Source organism: Hypomesus nipponensis, chromosome 9 (genome assembly GCF_054491055.1).
Source record: "Hypomesus nipponensis isolate SF chromosome 9, ASM5449105v1, whole genome shotgun sequence".
Taxonomy (NCBI): Eukaryota; Metazoa; Chordata; class Actinopteri; order Osmeriformes; family Osmeridae; genus Hypomesus; species Hypomesus nipponensis.
The window spans coordinates 18,193,956-18,213,734 of record NC_140369.1 but is presented as its reverse complement, the minus strand read 5'-3'; the positions used below and the strand labels follow the sequence as shown (position 1 = coordinate 18,213,734).

The 19,779-nt window shown below is 50.4% G+C and overlaps 1 protein-coding gene across 1 annotated transcript; it reads right to left on the bottom strand.

Moving 5' to 3' along the window:
- Positions 1-794: 794 nt before the first annotated feature.
- LOC146273357 (uncharacterized) lies at positions 795-18,528 on the bottom strand. The gene is made up of 8 exons (XM_084706414.1): positions 18,200-18,528; positions 8,128-8,244; positions 7,129-7,391; positions 6,722-6,802; positions 4,388-4,508; positions 4,194-4,246; positions 3,233-3,385; positions 795-2,079 (listed from the first exon to the last, which is right to left on the bottom strand). The coding sequence occupies exons 1-8, from the start codon at positions 18,282-18,284 to the stop codon at positions 1,888-1,890; spliced, it is 1,065 nt and encodes a 354-aa protein (XP_084562540.1). The 5' UTR covers positions 18,285-18,528; the 3' UTR covers positions 795-1,887.
- Between the last annotated feature and the right edge of the window lie 1,251 nt (positions 18,529-19,779).

The window sequence follows — 19,779 nt, the reverse complement described above, 5'->3', positions numbered from 1 at the left end:
TCTTTTGGAGGTGTTATTTCAGTAGCTTCTTCCCCATGTGAGGTCTGAATGGAGATATCAACAGGTGTCCTCCCCATGTCCTGCAGCCCACATTCCTGCCTGGTTATCTGATGAGGCCACAGAGGGATCATCCTCCAGACCGCCTGCATGACTGGCATACACTTGGCAGAGGGAAAGGCCCAAAATACCGCAAGCTGTGATCCCTTCAAGTTGTGTTTAGCTGTTAGGCTATTGATAATAGATGAATCTGTGTGTTAGTGTGTGTGTGTGTTAGTGTGTGTTAGTGTGTGTGTGTGTGTGTGTGTGTGCGAGTGTGCATGAGTGAGTGAAAGTATATGTGGACATTCTCTCATGATTCTGGATTCTTGAGTCCTGGGTCTGTACATACAGAAAGACAAATAGGCAATAGTCATATTATTGGCACTATTATAGTTTATATGACACACAGATATTACCAACAGAGTTTGGTACGGCCTATTTACATGATTAACACTTTATGAAAACAAGTCATTCAAACCAAAAACAAAGCTAAAATACATGTTTACTTTCATCCGCGTAAGAAAAAGTACATAGTTTCAAAATGAACACATTTAAAGAGAAGCTAGGAGTTGTTTTGTAACTATTTAACTAATTATTAGAAAAGTTGATGGGTTTTCACGGCAGTGCACCAAAAGAAACTGGATCTCTGGATTTGTCCAGCGTAGAATCTCCACGTCTGTAAGTCCTGCTTCAGGGAAATGATCAAATGCTACTCCGGAGTTCAACATTCTCGCAGACTCAGTGGTACAAAAAAAGACCCTACATGTTCGTTTATTTTAAGAAACTGTACAATAGAAAGTTGGCGCAATGAAAAATAGCAACACACTACAAAATTGTGGAGCGAACAAACACAGCCTGTTTTCTCTCAGTGTGGGTGGCTGGTCTTTGGTGAGACCTGGTCAGATGACTGAGCAGTCGTATCGGTCCTCACTGTGAAACTTCCTCATCTCTACAGACTGACATCACTGATAGGAGTCAGCACAAAGATGTAAGACATGGTCTTGCCCCTCCCTCTCTCAAGCCTTCTTCATGCCGATCAGTCACAAATAGTTGCTAGCTACACAGATCATGCAATCCAGCCATGCACTAAACACATTTTCCTTTTTCTTGCTCCATGGTTCAGTGAGGTTCAATAAACACTTCCACTCTGGGAACAACATGAAACCTCACTTTACCCTTTTGGTTTTATTTTCAGTTTTCTGGACAGCTTAATTGTTTCTGGACAGCAGTCGAGGAAGTTCCTGTTGTTGTTAAGGTGGCTATATGAATGGTGTTGTTGTCATAGCAGCCACATGCTGCTGTTGTCATGCAGTTATATGCCGTTGTTGTCATAGCAGCCATCCTGCTGTTGTCATGGCAGCTATATGCTGCTGTTGTCATGGCAGCTATATGTTGTTGTTGTCATGGCAGCTATATGCCTTTGTTGTCATGGTGGCTTTAGGTTATTGTCCAGACTTCCAAACTCAGGCTCCTCTAATGCCACCTATTTAGCAGGGGCCAGTGGTCCCAAGTCTCTTCACATTACAGGCATCATTGTTATCATCCCAGTCCTTGGCGTTGTCATCGTCAGAATGTAGGGGAGTGGGGCTGGATTGGGGCTAGGGTGGGGGCTGGATTAAGGCTAGGGAAGGGGCTGGATTGGGGCTAGGGAAAGGGCTGGATTGGGGCTAGGGTGGGGGCTGGATTAAGGCTAGGGTAGGGGCTGGATTGGGGCTAGGGAAGGGGCTGGATTGGGGCTAGGGAAAGGGCTGGATTGGGTAAGAGTGGGGAGGGAGGAGGAGGGAGACGTGGGAGGAAGAGGGTGGAGAGGGAGGTGGAGAAGGAGGGTGTGAGGGTGCCTTAGCTCCTCTACATCTGGGTGTCGGCCACGGGGGTCTGGGTGGCAGAGTGTCCATTGGTGGGCGTGGTCTGGCTCCTGCCGTCGTCGGGCGAGGACTCCCCGTTGACGGTGGGTTTGTCCACGGGCTCCTGAGGCTGCAGGGGGGCCACCGACACCAGGGTGTTGGCCTGGTTCTCCTCGTCCACCTGGAAGGACTCAGCCTGGGGGCACAGGGGCAGAGGAAGAGGGGTTAAGAGACCTGGTTCTCGACACTTGTTCTCGATACTTCTCTCCTTTCCCCTCCTCCCCTCTACTCTGCTCTACTCCATTTCCCGGCATTGGCTGAAGATGAACATAAAAGCGATAATTGCATTTCTGTGTCAAGCTGAGTAGCCTTCACTAAATGTGATCGATGCCATTCGAAGTTGTTATAGAGGACAGCTGAAGTGTGGTTGGTAAAGACGGAGATGTTTTGGGGGTCGTTCAGAAGAGGAGGCTGAGGTCAGCTGACTGGACGCCTGTGACATGGCAGAATGCAATTGGGTGGTCTGTGACATGACAGGGTTGTTTCTAACATTTGACTTGGCAGTATTTGACGCGGTAGGGTCATCTTGTGACAGGCTGGTCTGTCACAGGGTAGTCTGTGACAGAATAGTCTGGGGTGGTCTGTGACCAGGACTTTGACATCCTAGTCTGTCACAAAGTGGTTTATGACAGGGTACTTCTTGACAAAGTAGTCTGTGAATCAGTAGAAGCCCGTGGAAGGCAGCTCCACATTCCTAATCAAACCCTGCTTTTTTAAAAATCTCATAGCATAAGCTTTGTAGGAGAAGTGATGAATCCCCGCAAACCGCTGTGTGACTGACAGAGACAGCAGAGATGGGATCTAGCCGCCTCCACTGCTGTGTGTGAGTCACAGAGAGAGAGATGGCTGAGGACGAACCACAAGCCTCACCTCGCATCCAGTCACAACAGCTTCGCATCAACAAGTCACCACAGGGCTTCTCCCTAGCCAACCACATCCTGTATGCGTAACAGAGGTGGTTCGATCACCACGCGTCATCAACCCCTAAGTAAAAAACCTGAGCCCATAGCAGGTTTTTTCTGTGGTATCCAATGATATATTAATAGGGTCATAAGCTTGGTTGCAAATACAGCTTGCAAACATGAGAAGTCATTCATATCCCTCAAATTTATTATTTAAAATAAGCAACCCTGTTCTGTTGTCATTGTGGTAGGCACATGGTACATTTCTTCTCTCCGGTCTTCACTCCTTCCCCCTATTATTGTCTTGCCCTGGAACTGCTACACTCTCTTTTTCTCTATAATCTCATCTTTTTTTAGCAGGTAATTTACTATTCTGTGGCCACTCACCAGTCGGACTCCCTTGGCATTGTTGCCACGGTGAGTTTTGAGGTAATATCCTGCCACCAGCAGAGCAGCCAACAGCAGACCAGCCAGGAGCAGGGACACCAGCACAACCCTGGAGTTCTTACCCCAGCGCGGAACAGCATCCTCCACGTCAATCTGTAACACACGCGCGCACGAGCGTGCACACACACACACCGCACAGATGAAGGACAGCCGAAGGTAAATAGAAGATAACCTTCAGGTCCACAATTCATAGAGTGAATCTAGATGGAATAAAGGTGACTTATTAGTGAAGTAGGACAAAGGGTGGAGTCTTGAGGGAGATGGGGAGTGAGGACAGATGTGAGGAGAGATAGAGATAGGGACAGCACATTGTGTGCCTGTGTAACCACTACACTATACTTCTTGGCAGGAGGCCACAGGGGCGGAGAGACCGACTCCCTTCAGCATTCCTCATCTCCACTGGGAAGCTAGAATGGCAGGAGTCATCGGATAAAATCATCCATCTGAGTTTGTGGTTGTCGGGTTTGTCACCCGGGGTCTGCCCGTCAACACGGAGCCTGGAAGGAGCCGGGAGAGGGCGCGTGTTTTTCTGACGCCGTCGGCTGAGATTATGGGATGGATCAATCATCTGGATCCTCTCTCTAATTCTCTCTCTCTCTTTCTCTCTCTCTCTCTCTCTCTCTCTCTCTCTCTCTCTCTCTCTCTCTCTCTCTCTCTCTCTCTCTCTCTCTCTCTCTCTCTCTCTCTCTCTCTCTCTCTCTCTCTCTCTCTCTCTCTCTCTCTCTTCCCACATCCCTCCCACACTAATTAAAGCCACAGGTTTAGGTGGTGGTCCCCCGTTCCTCTCAGGGCTGATGAGAGAGAGGAATCTCCGAGCTGTGAACTCCGATGACCTGGGACGGGTCAGAGAGGAGGTGCTCAGGGAAACACGAGACGACATCTCAAGGAGGGGATTCTCTACCTTATCTTTAATGTTGTCATTGTTGAACTTGTCCGCCATTCCTTTAGCGTCCTCTGCAAAACAATGTGAAGTTGGTTACTTGACTATTTTCTGACCCAGGGTCTAAAACCCTGTTAGTGTGTTCATTTCTTAAAGTGATATTTCTTATTGCTGTGAGGGGATGGAGCCAGATAGACAGGCCTGTGGTGACTCACCATCTATGTACGGTCCAGAGATGAGGATCTGGTTAGTGTTGTCTTCCTGGTACACCTCCAGCTTGCAATCTGGACCACACAGATGCTCCAGCACACTCTTGATCTTCAACCTGGTTTCCTCCTGTCAACGCACGCACACACACACACACACACACATACCAGATAAAGGAGTTACTACTGAGCAAATGTAATTTTGGGTGGACCAATAACAACGTTTGAACAAAGGGCTTCCTCTTTGGTTAGTATTTTTCTTTTCCTGTTACAGATGTTGTGTTTCCATACAACACAGGTGTCTCTGGCATGACTTATGTTTCACAACATCTCTTTTCAACTCTTTTCCGTCTATCTATTTCTTCTTCTTTCTTTACTCTTCTAGTCCCTGCTTCTCTAACCTTTTATTTCTCCTTTTCCCTCTCCCTCCTCTCACCTTAACCCATCAGAGATATAACCATCCTGTGCAACGGTCCTCTGTGTAATGTGATATAAGCCAATCCCCCCTGTAAGCACCCTGTCACAGAGTGGTACTTAGTCCCATCTTCAGAGAGGCCGCTGGAAGGGATAAGAGTGGAGAAAATGGGAGGAAGGGATGCGACAGGAGAGACCAGAAGTTGAACGAACTCGGGCTGCAACTAACAGTCATTATAGTAATCGATTAATCTGTCGATTCTTTTTTCGATTAATCGATGAATCGGACAAAAAAATAAAAAAGCATTAATATCCAACCCTTTATTGAAAAACAGAACTGACAGTGCAAATTCACAGCGCAAAAAATCTTCAGAATGTACACAAATACGCACACAATTTTGAAAAAGTGTTTAATATTTGCGTGGATTGAATGCTATTTTCAGAGATGAGCAATTCATGTGAGTTTTGTTTAAAACATTTTTGAAAATTGAAAGGTTGTGGAAGACTTTATTAGAATAATCCGGTGTATATGTAAGATTTTTTGACACAATTTTGAGGGGGGGGGGGGGCGTCCAGTTAAGAGTAAACCTGTTTAGTCTAGTTTGGTCCGGTACAAGTAAATCTAGTACAGCCCAGTCCAGCCCAGAAAAATCCTAGAGCAACTCCAGCTGGTACATCCAGACAGTTTTCCTAAGAAGCAGAAGAATCCCTTTGATATACACCCCAGAGCAAACTGCACCCCACGCCCCCCATCTGCCCTCTGCCCTCAGCTCTCAACACCCTCTCCCTCTCTCCTTTCTCTACCTTTTTGCTCCCTTCATCTTTCCCTCTCTCTCTCTACCTCCCTCCATCTTTCCAATTCTCCCTCTTTCCTTCCCTTCATCTCTCCCTGTCTCCCTATCTCCCTACCTATCACCACCTCCCTCTTTTCCCTCCCTCTCTTCCTTCTTCCCTCTCTCCCTATTCTCCTTTCCTTCGCTTCCTCTCTCCCTTTTCTCCTATCCCTCTCTCTTTCTCTACCCCTCCCTCCCTCCCTCCCTCCCTCCCTCCCTCCCTCCCTCCCTCCCTCCCTCCCTCCCTCCCTCCCTCCCTCCCTCCCTCCCTCCCTCCCTCCCTCCCTCCCTCCCTCCCTCCCTCCCTCCCTCCCTCCCTCCCTTCTCTCCAGACCTCACAGCTGTAGAGGAGCCTGGAGGTGCAACAGAAATCCCATTGACCGCAGGCCTCACCTGGCAGACAGAGCAGGGGGAGGAGCTGCAGCATCACTGGCCTCCTTGTTCACTAGCCATTGGAGGGATATTAATCATTGCTGTCCTATGAGGAGGTATTTCCTGCTTAGCTGAGGGGCCGTGGGCTTGATAAAAGACTGGGGCCTATTGGAATTGGCATCTCTGTAAACAAAGTCCTTTTCCTCCTTTCCTGCACAAGGGTGAGCCTTAGGGGCTGGTCAGTTTAAAGCTGTGTGTGTGTGTGTGTGTGTGTGTGTGTGTGTGTGTGTGTGTGTGTGTGTGTGTGTGTGTGTGTGTGTGTGTGTGTGTGTGTGTGTGTGTGTGTGTGTGAAGGGAAAAATAACAGTGTTGGATACTGCTGGGAGTGCTTCCTTAGAGGCAGATCAGGAATGCAGGTGGAAACCTTTCAGTAGTGTGTGTGTGTGTGTAAGTGTAAGAGAGAGTGGGTACAGTGTGTGTGTGTGCAGGTGTGTGTGTGTTACATAATCCTGTGGGTGCACTTTTGCTTCCTTCCTTTCCATTCCCCTGCCACCTCCTACTGCCAACTCCACTGAGATCACACTTCTCCATCACAGTCTCCTAGCTCCTCAGGCTGGAACACAGAGCCGCATCAGTGTCGGCCTCTGTTCCACGCAGAACACAAACGTTCTAATCCATCTATCCATGTATCCATGTTCACACAGCCAGAGGTTCAAATACTTACGCATGAGGAGGAGGTCTTCAGTGTCAGACTGACTGCATCTTTGTCCTGTACCTTCTCCTTGTTTACACACATAACGTCAGCCTAGAGAGAGAACGAGAGAGAGAGAGAGAGAGAGAGAGAGAGAGAGAGAGAGAGAGAGACAGAGAGAGAGACAGAGAGAGAGAGAGAGAGAGAGAGAGAGAGAGAGAGAGAGAGAGAGAGAGAGAGAGAATGAAGCAACAAGGATTACGGTAGTTCCAGGATCAGAAGTACGTCGTTCAAACAACATTTCTGTGGTCAGAGTCAAGGTACTGCTCAGAGTCACCTGTTTGTATTTACCAGGCACAGTGCAAAGTAGCCACATCTCATCTCCCTGGCACGACGCAATAACGAAAATAACCTCTGGTTTCCCTGAGCTGGTGTCTCACCTCAGGAAGGAGGCCTCCGCCGCTGGCCTGGGAGGTGTGGGGGATCATGGGGGCTTGGGTCTGGGTCTGGGGGAGGTCATCACCTCCATCCCCCCTGTGATGCTCCACATCCGCCGCAGGCTCAACCTTCCCTTCCCCCTCTGGGGCCACAGGCGTGGTGACGTCATTTTCTTCACCTATGTCCATCACGTCTGGGGCGTAAGTTGGGTTAGTGAGGTTGGGGTCGGGCCACACAAAGATCTGGACCTGGGGCGTCTCCGGCGCTGAGAACACAAGAACCTCTTTGAGCAAAGCTGTTCACATCGATGGCCAGGCTAAGCATAAACCACGGAAATTTGTGACTAAATCTACAGTATCATGGCTGCCGGATGGGCCTGCCCAGTTGTCTGAGGTGAGGGTCAGTGCTAAGGCCATATGCCCCATGTGTTTTACTGGCAAGACTGCCTACATGGTTATTAACCCGTTGATTAGTAGCGTCACGTATATGTGATCGTTCGAAAGCGGGCCCCACAGAGTACCGTCACATATATGTGATTCTGAACATTCCAACCGACTATTTTCCGATAGACAAAAACTATATGACAAACGCTATAGTATGGCTTCAAAATTTACAATTAGGAGGCTAACAAGTAACACTAGCAGTTAGTAGCATTGCTACGAGTATAATGCTAGGTTGCTAGGTAACGGAAGCTAACTAAAGCTAGCTAGCTTTCGTTTTGAAAAAATAACTCACTCTGGTGGCAGCGTCGGTAATATTTAGAACTCACTCCTCTAAAGGTTAAAGTAACAGGAAGGGACATCTCATATTGACCGGAAGTGACATCACATCCTGACAAAGAAGTAAACCCATCTGTTTGACAGGAAGTGAACCCTCAACTTGTCAGTAAGTGGCATCCTCACAGCCTGACTGGCTGACATCATTCCTGTTTAAAAAAGTAGGAGGAGGATTTTCGGAGGACGCCTTAGACATCTGGAAGATGTTCTGATGCTCAGTCTCACCAGGTTCCTCTGAAGTGGGCGCGATCATATCCCCTCGGATGGGATCTGCATTCACCATTGCTGCATCCTCTGCAGTCACCTTGCTCTCCTCCTCGTCCTCCTGGGCTGCCACGCCACCTGGAAGACAATGACAACATGGCAGACTGGACGTCACCGACTGGGACGCGTCGACACAATGTTTACACGCCACTACCGTGACAACAGGGTCCCCCAGGAAGTGTTTGAGAAGTGTTGAACTACAAGAGAGGAGAAGGGGGTGGTTATGCTAATGCCTGTGCTTTCATTTGCCTCAAGCCTCTGAGGATTTAGGTTGGTTATTGTTGCAGGTCTCTGGACGTCTGTGAAGCCCTCTGTGACATTGCTTGGAAAGAGAACTATTCAAAAGACATTCGGTTTGATTGGATGAGAGACCACACGGTTTGCGATAAGCTGCTTTCGCTAAGCGGTAATCGAAATGAAGTGAATTCGAATTGTCCCGCTCCTGTTGACTTCTTAGGAAAACCACTCTGCTGTCCATGTCCACTGGCCAGGATACGTGGGTGAACATGGGGACTGGGCCCCCCGAGGCACTGCTGATATCCACTGCTCCTGACCCAATGGGAGACAAGGTCTCCCGTGGACACACTGGCATGCTTGTGGATGTGTTCTGCCACTCCCTGCACAAGTTGTGAGACTACCACAGGTTCCTTCTTCGACCAGACAGGTGGATGCTAGCTAGCTGGAGACGAGCCGCCAGCAAGGGATCGTGTTGCAGCTCTGCCCGCTGCTCTGCTCAGTATTAATGGAGAGCATGTGTGTAAACAGGCAGCCCAGAGCCTGGCCACTCCCAGAGAGTGTGGTATGGCTGGACTCCAGCCCCAGCCATCTCATTAAGCCTCAATTGAAAGGGTGAGATGTGCGTGTTGAAGCAACGCAGTCACTCACTAACTCACAGGCAACGCCCATACAGACACATACACAAATACACGCATATACATGCATACACGCATTCACACATGCACACACCCATACACACACACACACACACCCTGACCTGAAATCAATTATGTGTCAGAAATAAAGGACTGGGTGTAATTAATAGCTAGCTGAGGGATCAGTGCACAGCCTGTTTCAATAAACCCAGTCCTGTCAGTCCTACCCAGGGGCCTGGCTGGGAGAAAGGCCTAGACTGCCTCTAGCACTCTCTCTGGGACTGGGCCAACGGGGCCACCAGAGAAATCTCTCTCTCTCTCTAACCCTTGTCTATCTTTCTTTCTCTCCACCTCATGTCATTTCCTTTCAATCGGGATCTTATGAACACCGGGGAGACTTCCTGGAAGCCGCACGGTAGCAGTATTGTTAGGTATTGATCGTGACCCACCTCAGATTGCACTCTTAGATGATACCTTTTCAGAAGCAGCTGCTTAGCACCTCTCCGGCCTGTCATGGTCTGTAAAATGTTATATTTGTGTGTGTATTTGATTGATTTAGTCATTGTTGGCATGACCCATTTAGAGAGGTGTTATATGCTAAGGCTATGAGGATGGTTCCACTGAGTAATGGCTACCACTGACATACATGAGACATACATACTTATGACACACACTCGCTCACACACACCCACTCGCGTAGAAATATGTGCACACTCTCACACACATACACTCTCACTCGCATACATACACGCTCACACACACAAGCACACTCGCATACACACACGCGCTCAGACAGATGTCTGTTGTCTCACGTGGAGACACATATGTCACATAGAAACAATGAGTCATACGCGATCTGCTGTAACCCTGGCCACATATACAGCATCTGTGTGTTCCTTCATGTCCGGACCCAGATAAGGATGGAGGGGTCTGATTCTGGGAACTCCTCTCCAGGATATAACCTTGTGACCGAATCAAGTTTCCATCCAGCCTGTTAAGCAGCGGAACGCCCTTGTGAAATCCACTGCCTACAGAAGCTGCAGTTTCTTCATGCCGTTGAATAACATCATATGTTCCTTTTAAAACTTCATATTCTCCAATCTCTCCTACCGCCAATCTTTCTTATCTCCTATAAATTAATTGAACAAGTAGCGTTTATAAATATTCAGCAACCATGGATAAATCAACACATAGAATAGCATATAAGACGTTGCGTGCGGATCTGCAAAGCTGGCAAGTAACTATGCTCTACATAACCTCCACAGCTCCTGACGTGGGCTTTGTGTTCTGCAGTCATACCCTTGATGCTTCACAGAGCTCCCAGCATGTTTTCAGACACATGGGTGTTCGAGGTCCTTGGAAGCCTCGGACTAGAATCTGTTTTTTCTCCCAATTCAATATGTTTACTGTGCTTCTAATGGGAAGCAAGCAGCCTTGACAGCCCTCCCCCCCCCCTCCGTATCCCTCGCCTCTTTCTTCTTCTCTCTTCTCCTCCGCTCTCCCCTCTCTTCTCCTCTCCTTTATCTCCTCTCTGATTTGTTCTCCTCTCCTGTCCTCTTCTCCTCTCTCTGTTCCCTCACAAAACAATGACCTCACTGCCCAGGCATCTTCGTACCACTGCCGATCTCATTACCATCTCTCTCTCTCTCTCTCTCTCTCTCTCTCTCTCTCTCTCTCTCTCTCTCTCTCTCTCTCTCTCTCTCTCTCTCTCTCTCTCTCTCTCTCTCTGCCCAATTCTCTTTCTTACTCTGTCTCACTCTTATGCTCTGACTCTCTCTTTTTTCTCCCTCTCCATTTATCCTCATGAACATTGACGTTGATGTTTCATCCCAGCTCTATCGTCCATGTTTGTGCCGTTTATTCATCTGTTGGAACTACTACTAACACACACACACATGCACCCTTGTACACACACACACCAACAGACACGCACACTCTCTCACACTGACACTCACACACACACATACAGCCAGTGTGTGACATGTGCCAGGTCGGCAGGTGTGTGGGCGGGGTTAGGGAGGTGTCACAGCACACTCAGGGTCGCACCCCCCTCGCCTCAGCTGTTGCTTGTGTTGCCCGGCAACTTGTGTTGCCCTCTAGATTTAGTTTTACTGTCTGCTGCTCGAGATATGAAGCCTAAACGCATAAACTGCTGCACGCAAGGCTACAGCTGAGACTGGTGAGAGAGGGGATGGGACTGGGCGTGAGACCTGAGGCCGGGGCTGGGGCTGGGGTGAGATATGGGGGCACTGACAGGACAAGGACTCCCTGACCTTGCCCCCCCCCCCACATTGCTGCAGTTGCTGGCCCTCATATCTCATATCTCTGGGTGGGTGGTCTTTCTCGCTCTCTCTCCGTCCTCTCTCTCTCTCCCCCTCTCCATGTTTACACTGGATGACGGGGATGGGGGAGACCTGATGGGGGAAACGCGTACTGCGCACGGTGTGATAGTCTGGTGTCAGGGGTCAGAGGTCAGAGGCAGCTGGTTGTAGTTGTCGTAATAATTCCCCTTGTCTTCACCTCCAAACAAGGCTGAAGGAAAGTGGTCATTGCTCTCCTTTAAAATGACTAATTATGCGGTGAGGGGTGGACTGGATCCCCTTCAAATTCTATTTTCTGAGACCGTAGAAGCTGTGTTTTTAAGATGGGAGCAAGCTGGAGTAGATTTTCCTGGCGTCACAGCCATGATGACATGGCAACCGCAGAATACTCATAAACCTGGTTGCCAGGTTAGGTAAGGAGAGATGCTTAGCCCAGGAAAGCAGAACAAACACAACTCACCGTGAAGCAAACTAGACGCTAGGCTAGTGTACCCTCACATCAGGTCGACCACACACACACGCAAGTAACCTCAAACACACATTATGCTCAATCACAAACACACCCTCAAAAACACAGTCACTGACACACACGCACACACCCGCACCCTCATAAACACACATTCTCATTTACACATACACGCACGCTCAAAACATATTTTTTCACTCACAAACACACCCTAAGAAACAAATATACTCACTCACTCACACAAACACACGCACTGCCCCCCATAGCACACAAGCTTCAAAACATTTTGACGTTAACATGGTAATCGCCTCATTACAAAGCTCATTATTGCCTGGGCCCTAATTTGACCACCATTTGCTTTGCCTGTTGTTTTGTTTGCTATGGTTTTGTTTTGATTCTCTTCAACTGCTCCGATTGGATGACTACATGAGTCGATTTTGGGCACTTGAAACCTTGAACTGTTATTGCAGTGATAATATTAATGATCTACTGCCCTCTGTCAGGGAGGTGTGGGGGTGTCTGCAAGATGGGTGGATTCAGGTCACCTTCATTCAGTCGGGTCAGGGGGAGAGGGGGCTCTGGAGAGGGTTATGGTCGTGGCGAGGGTGGAGGGGGGGGGGGAAGGAGCGTGGGGTCAGATGGATGACCTGACCTCAGTTGTGACCCGTAATGGATACATCACCCACGCATTGTCACAGAGCTGACCCCCGTCACCCCCCACCCCCCCTCCTCCCTCATCTAACCCCCCCCCCCCCACTACCCTCTCCTGACCTCCCTGTCCCTGACCACCCCTCCCCTCCCTCTCCCTCTAATGTGGACCTCCGTCCACCCTCGGGGCGCGTAACTTACTCCACCCCTCCTAGCCTCTCTCCTGTCCTGGTTTCAGTAGAGTCGCCCCCCCGCCTCTGGGTCGGAGTCTCCCTCTCTGTCGGCGCGGCTGGGGAGCAGAACCGCCAAGCCCCCTCCCTCGCTCGGTACCACGACCACCCGCATCCCCATCCCTCCCCAGCTCAACACACGCACACAGCACACGTGTATACACACGCTCAGTCACCGTGCTCCAGATGTTATTTCGATCGTATCGACTCCCCCCATTCTCTCCCCCGGATTTTCCCACCAGTCTGGTTGGATTGACGGCTGTGGTCTGGACATCCTCAGACCCCCCCCCCCCCCCCCCCCTCCTCCTCCCACCTCCCTCGAGACCATCACATGGAAGAATGTGGCAGTGGAGGAAAAGGACATGTCGGCAGAACCTCTCCTCTCTGCCACTCTCCTCCTCTCCTCCTTTCTTCTTCTCTCCTTACCCTCGCCCTGCCCTCTCACGGCCTTTCAGCCTCCCTCCATCTCCCCCCCCCCCCACACTATTTCTCCGTGCCGTAACCCTTTCCCAGTCACGTACAGCCAATGCACAGGAAATCCCCCAGGCCCCCTTTGACCCCAGGCCCCTTGCTCTCTCTTCCTGGTTCTCGGGCCCCTGGCTCTTAGTCGCTTGGTCCCAGGCTCTCTCTGCCTGCCCCCCCCCCCCCGTGCCAAGCTCCCTCCCCCCTAGTCCCTATCTCACTCCCTCTGTCCCGCGTATCCCGTATCTGAGTTTAAGACCCTGGTCGAAGTTGTAGGAATGTAGACGTTTCCCATACGCTGAATTCTCCACGTGTATATTTAGGTGTCTGGGAAGATGTTTTTACTGGATGTACTGTCACATGCTGTGTCAGTGTTACTTTTAAACACTGCTCCGTTGCCTTTCTTGGCCCGGTCTCCTCTGAAAAAGACACTATGTCTCAAGGGGATTTTTTTTTTTCAAGGTTAAATAAAGGTTAAACGAAAAAAAAATCCCTGTCAGTACTTCTGAGAGGATGTGTCCCGGGCCCCTGCCGGAAAGCTCCTGAGGTAGCACAGTCCCCCAGACGGAAACCGGACTACGGAGCCAAACCCAGACCGTCCGACATGCCCGCCTCCGCCCGCCTCCGCCCTACTCCGCACGGCGTGCCACGGCGACCACATGAGACGGGGGTTTGTACAGGGAGGCCCCGACACGCCAACTCCAAATCGAGCTGTCTCATTCATCTCCGAGACTTCCCGCATCTGCAAGGCTGACTTCCCGTGCTGAGTGCGAGGGAGGCGCCCCGCCCGGCATCTGCGGACCTGCCTGAAATATCTCTTCGTGTCTGTGGGTCCTTGATATGCATTCATCACGCACACCATGCTCATGCAAGGTGCGTGTGAAGGACTGGGGTTGAGAAGGAATGGGAGACATGGGTGGGTGGGGGGGGGGGGGGGGGGGCAGGGTGCTTCCGGGCTCTGATTACACACACGCACGCGCGCACACATACACACTCACTTCTCTTGCCGTGTCTGACCCCCCTTCCTCAGGACTGTCAAGTCTTCTCGTCCACTGTCTAACATGACTAATGCAGCAGGCTCTCAGGACTGGGATGAGGAGTATTATTTGAATCGAGGGGGGGGGGGGGGGGGGTGGCGAAGGATGTGCGTGCAGGTTTGACGTCATTGTCTTATCAGCGTTGTCAGTATTGATTGATGCATATAATCTAAATCCAATTTTGCATTCATCAACAGTAGACACTCCTCGTATCGATTGTGGTTAATGGACTAATTCGGGCATCAATGTATTCATCCAATTAGACTGGGGCTGTTGGACTCTGCTCTGGTCTGGTGCAGTGACACTCGGGTGTGGGGTTGTTGGACTCTGTGGTTACTCTCTGGGTCTCTGTGGACTGGGTGGGACGCGAGGCTGTGTGGTCGCAGGCCTGCTGAGGATCGGCCTGCTGTGAACGACTGAGATCGCTGAGGAATGTGACACTGGAGCTGGTCCCTGAGGGGTTAAACACGCAGTGGAACTCGAGACTCAGTGGAACAGCAGAGGCCTGACCTGCAATCCTGACCCCTCCGTCTGTCCTCGAGGAAGCCTGGAGAATCCAGGAGAACCCCAGAGAACCCTGGAGAACCCTGCCCCTCCACTGCCTCGGCATGGAACATTAGCTTTCATGGCTCCAATCAGTCATAGCAGACATAGCCGCGCACACACACACACATACACACACGCTTTCATACACCCTAGCCTGGGACTCTGTCAGATTGGTTCTGGGAACTTAAGTCAGGAAACACGACATCTGGTTCTCGTGTGTGTGTCTGTGTGCACAGGTATGTGTGTGCGTTTGAGAAAAAAAAACATGCGTCATCAATCGTCCACTACAGTTTCAGTGCTGCATCCATTAGCTTGACTGAGTAGCCGTTGTGTCGAGGGCTATCGGTAGGGCAGATGTTTCAGACCAGAAAGCAAGGGGGGGGGGGAGGGGGGGGGGGGGGGTTAGGACAATGATTCAGACCAGAGAGAGAAAAGGTGTGGGGGGGGGGAGAGGGGGGGGGGGTAAACCTTAACAACAAACAAATGTCCCACTCCTCCAAGACCAGATCGAGACACACCACTGGAATGCAAGCCGTTTTTCGAGCAACCAGGGAAACCACAGACCAAAAGGGCACGCCCCTGAGATTGGTCCAGATCTTGGGGAGTTGACCTTTGCCCTCATGGGGGCAAGGGAGGGGTTCGCTATCCAGCCTGACTCAGTGGGAGATGGAGTGAGAAGGTGCAGAATGTGAGTAAGCAAATTCCCCAATTGCTCAGAGATGCGAGGTATGTCAAATACGTGCACATGACTGGAGATGAAGCGCATGTTGGGGAGAGCAGCCTGCTTCTCATTAGAAGTTCCAAATGATTATGACATCAGAGGGAGGTGACTTCAAGGTGGAGGCCCTGGTTAAGTCATTTGTGTGTGTGTGTATGTGTGTATTTAATCTATTTACTAGCAACCTCATGGCTCTAACTTGATTCCGAGGCATGGAATGTTATTCTGCAGCATAACTCAGCTATCTTGTTTACTTCATATGAGTAGTGACAGTTTGGGGGGTGTGTGTGTCTGTGTGTGTTATTGTCCTGAGTTGTGTGTGAAGGTTACTAAAACAAAGTGTAAGCCTATGATTTACATAATTACATACTTGAGACTGGCAGTAAAGTTCAGTCCAGCCTGGTGATTGTTGTAAGCTACTGAACAAAGCAGTGTACTCGAGGGAAAGTACATACAGATATAGGTTGATGTTTACGCAAATGCACCAGTAGAATTGTCAGCTAAGAACCAGTGCAGACCTGATGTAGAACTTCACTGAACCCAACGGTCCAAACTGTGTTTGGAATCATTTATTTTCATTTTGTGGAAAATGCATCACTGTGTTGAAATGTGTTCATTCTTTTTTGTTGAGTCGTGTTTAGTTTGGTTGTCTTTTCGTTCTGTCTTTGTTTGAACTCTGATGATGGAAAGTCTACAGAACCCTGTGAAAATGAATAATGTAAAGATGAAGGTAGAATAGAACAAACACCTGGGGTGGACTGAAGAGAAACATTCGGCTGTGGCCAGGGAGGAGAAGAACGACTTTAAAAACAAACTCTGCCTGCCTTGTTCTCATTTCCCTCCACTTTTCTCACACACGTGCTCCCTCCCTCCCTCCCTCCCTCCCTCCCTCCCTCCCTCCCTCCCTCCCTCCCTCCCTCCCTCCCTCCCTCCCTCCCTCCCTCCCTCCCTCCCTCCCTCCCTCCATCCCTCCCTCCCTCCCTCCCTCCCTCCCTCCCTCCCTCCCTTCCTCTCGCCCTGCTCTCTATTTTCCTCTCTCTTTTTAAATGTTCTCTGTTTCTCTCTCTTTCATTCCGTCTATCTTTCGTCCCAGATTTTTCCATACATTGGAGCTCAAAGAGACTGTTGTGGTGCCAGGCAGTAGGAGGGTTCTGTATACACACCGAATGTGGCCTTTCGCTAGAAGATCGTCAGCCCCCCTCTACAGAACAGAGTGGGCTGTTGTGTCATATAGACCCCATCGTAGCTATGGCTCCCATGACCGCCACACACGTATTCAATTAGGCAAATCAGGGCGTCCATTTTTCACCCCAGTCCCTGCGCCCGCACTCCACCCATCCCTACACACACACCATCCTAGACACACTCACGCCATCCCGCACGCACATACACATGCTCCTACATACTCACTGCACACACACACACACACACACTCACACACACACTCACACACACACTCCTACACGCGTTCCTGCATACTCTCACCCATGTCCAGACATACACTCACAGCCCCAACATACCCCGACCCTAACCCTTACCCTAACAACCTCAACACAGCCCACTTTGTGAAATGACATACTTGGTACACTTTAGATGGCTCTTGCGACGGCCTAATCAGTACCAGCAGCAATACCAAAGTTGTGGCCGCAGACGAGTTTGAATGTGGATGGGTGTAGCTCAGTGGTTAAAGCATTTGACTGCCGATGAAGAGGTCACAGGTTCAAAACCTTTCCTGTATGTCGCTTTGGATAAATGCGTCTGCTAAATGAACATATGACCTTACGTGCGGCTGTCACTGTGGTCTTCGCAGTTATTTATGCTGGGCCTCTGCACCGCCATAGATTCACCCCAGGGTGTTTGGTAACAACCCCCTCCTGTATCAACACAGCTCCACACCACCCACATCACGCTCTCTCCTCACCCTCTCCTTACCATCCTCACGCAACCAGCCACCTGCTGGCTCTGAATCCACAGCCTTCTCTACCAGCTCACACCAGAACACAAACACACATTGACACACGTGCCTACAGACACACACACAAGTAAGTACCTACGCTCATAAAGGATAACTCGCACACACACACACAGACACACACACAAAGGCGTAGCAAGATACACCGACTCACACAAACACACACGCTAACACACACAGAGGAGAACCCCCCTCTCTCACATACACACACACACCCACACACACACACAAACAAAGGAGAACTTGCCACACCGCCTCGCTGAGAGACAGAGGACGAGAAGAAACTCTAAAAGTTCCAGCTGCCTTTTAAAAGCAGCTTGGCCCTCCATCTTCTATGAGTAAATAACTCTTTTCTTGTTTCAAAGTCTTCTCAGTTCCCTTTCGAATCTGTGGCTCCCTGCATGGCAGACTTCTCTCGAAACTGACCTCTTTGTTTGCCAAGGTAACACTTCTCTCACTGGAGGGAAAATATCTTTTTTTTCCACCACTTTGTCACATTTGGAAAAACAAACTTCACGCACGCTCACCCATATGAAACGTGCTTTCAGGAAGATACCTTTTGAGTCATTCGGGGGAAGTTTTTGTTGTCAAAAACCCCACCGCTACCACACAAATCCCTCTTCTCCACCCAGCCCCACCCTTTGACCACCCCCTCTCCCAGCCCTCTCCCAGCAGATGCCCATGTTTTCTCCCTTTTCGCTCTGTCTCTCCTCGCTTCTTTTGAACCCCGACCGAAAGAGTGATGGATGTGTGCGACTCACCGCGGGTCAGCGTGACGAGGAGCAGCAACGCCAGAGCCAGCGTCCTGACGGGTCCATTCATTCTCCACGCCGATGCCCTCGTCATCCTCCTGCCGTGTCGAGCGCGTGTCCCGTGGAGGAGGGTGTGCGAAGGAGAGAAACAGAGGGAGCGAGAGAGCGCAGAAGGGGAGTCCTAGGGATCAAGTTTAGGGTTTCCTCAGATCATGAGAGAGAGCGAGGGAGAGAGAGCAGAGGGTATGAGTTGAGGTTTTGTTTGTCACACACACACGGGGAGAGAGAGAGAGAGAGAGAGAGAGAGAGAGAGACACAAACAGGGGTGGGACGATAAAGCACTACTTGTGCTCCGGCAACTCTTATATGCCCCCTGCCCCTCCCCCGCCCAGTCCCACACCCCCTTTTCTCACTGGTTGCTCCCCAATTATCTGAGCCCCCCCTCCTCCCAGTAGTGAATAAGGGGATAAGGGGGGGGGGGGGGCGGGGGTAACTCTTCATTATGACATTTGCTATGTAATAATCAACTGTGTCGAAGCTTTTCTTTAGGAGCAGAACCCCCCCCCCCTCCTCCTCCCCCCTCCCTCCTCCCCCCTTTTTTTTGCAGCTCGTTCTGGTTTTCGAGTGTTTCAGGGTATTCCGTTTCTCCTGTGCAGTCCATGACCAGTCTTGGTCTGTTACCTATTGTTCTATTGGGCAGCAGCCAACAGTCTGAGTTGGAAACGCGGCGGCTAGTGAGTCTTCTCCTGTATTCTAACCTCTCTGATCCGCTGCTGTTTGTATATCTCGATCTCCCGTCTCTCCGATCTGGCCTGCGTTTGAATCTCGCTGGTCCACCAGTCTGTATAATGTGCACTAACCTCCCGGTAGTCCCTACTGCATACGAACCCTCTCTCCTCCTCTCCTGTTTCCCTCCCTCTCTGCGCCTCTGGGCTTGTTGCTGCTGGAGGGGAGCCCTGATCCTGTACATACAATGAAGCCAGATAGGGGAACAAAACACTGAGCTCCATTTGTCCCTAATAGGCTTATGAGGATGCCCTGAGGTGAGCTGGCGAGCCAGCCGGGACAAAGGTGTGATCCTGTGTCATGCTAATACCCTTTAAATCCTCCCCAGCCAGACATGGCTGCTGCTGCTGCTGCCGGTTTTCAGGATGTCAATCAACAACAGGCAATCCAGGACTGTCCGCGCAGGGGAGGCGGTGGCTCTGAGCACACACACACGCTCGCGCACACACGCTTGCGCGCACGAGCACACACCACGAGCCCCGCGCGCACTCTCCATCCGTCGCCGCTTCCTCCCTCTATGGCCAGCAGTGTGGGTGAATGGTTCCTCCTCAAGTACCCAGACTACTGTACACACCACATCTGGAACCACTGGCAGAGGTATGCTAAATGACTTGTAAACTGACCCTCCCAACACACACACAAACTCACCCCTTCCTTCCTGCACACACACACTCCAACAAACTTCTAAACACAGTCAATACAACAATGGGTATGGCAGTTGGTGATGTCGGGGGTCTCTTGCAGACCCTCTTACAAGCTTGAGAAACAGACTTGTAATCTGATACACCCAGGGCACACACACT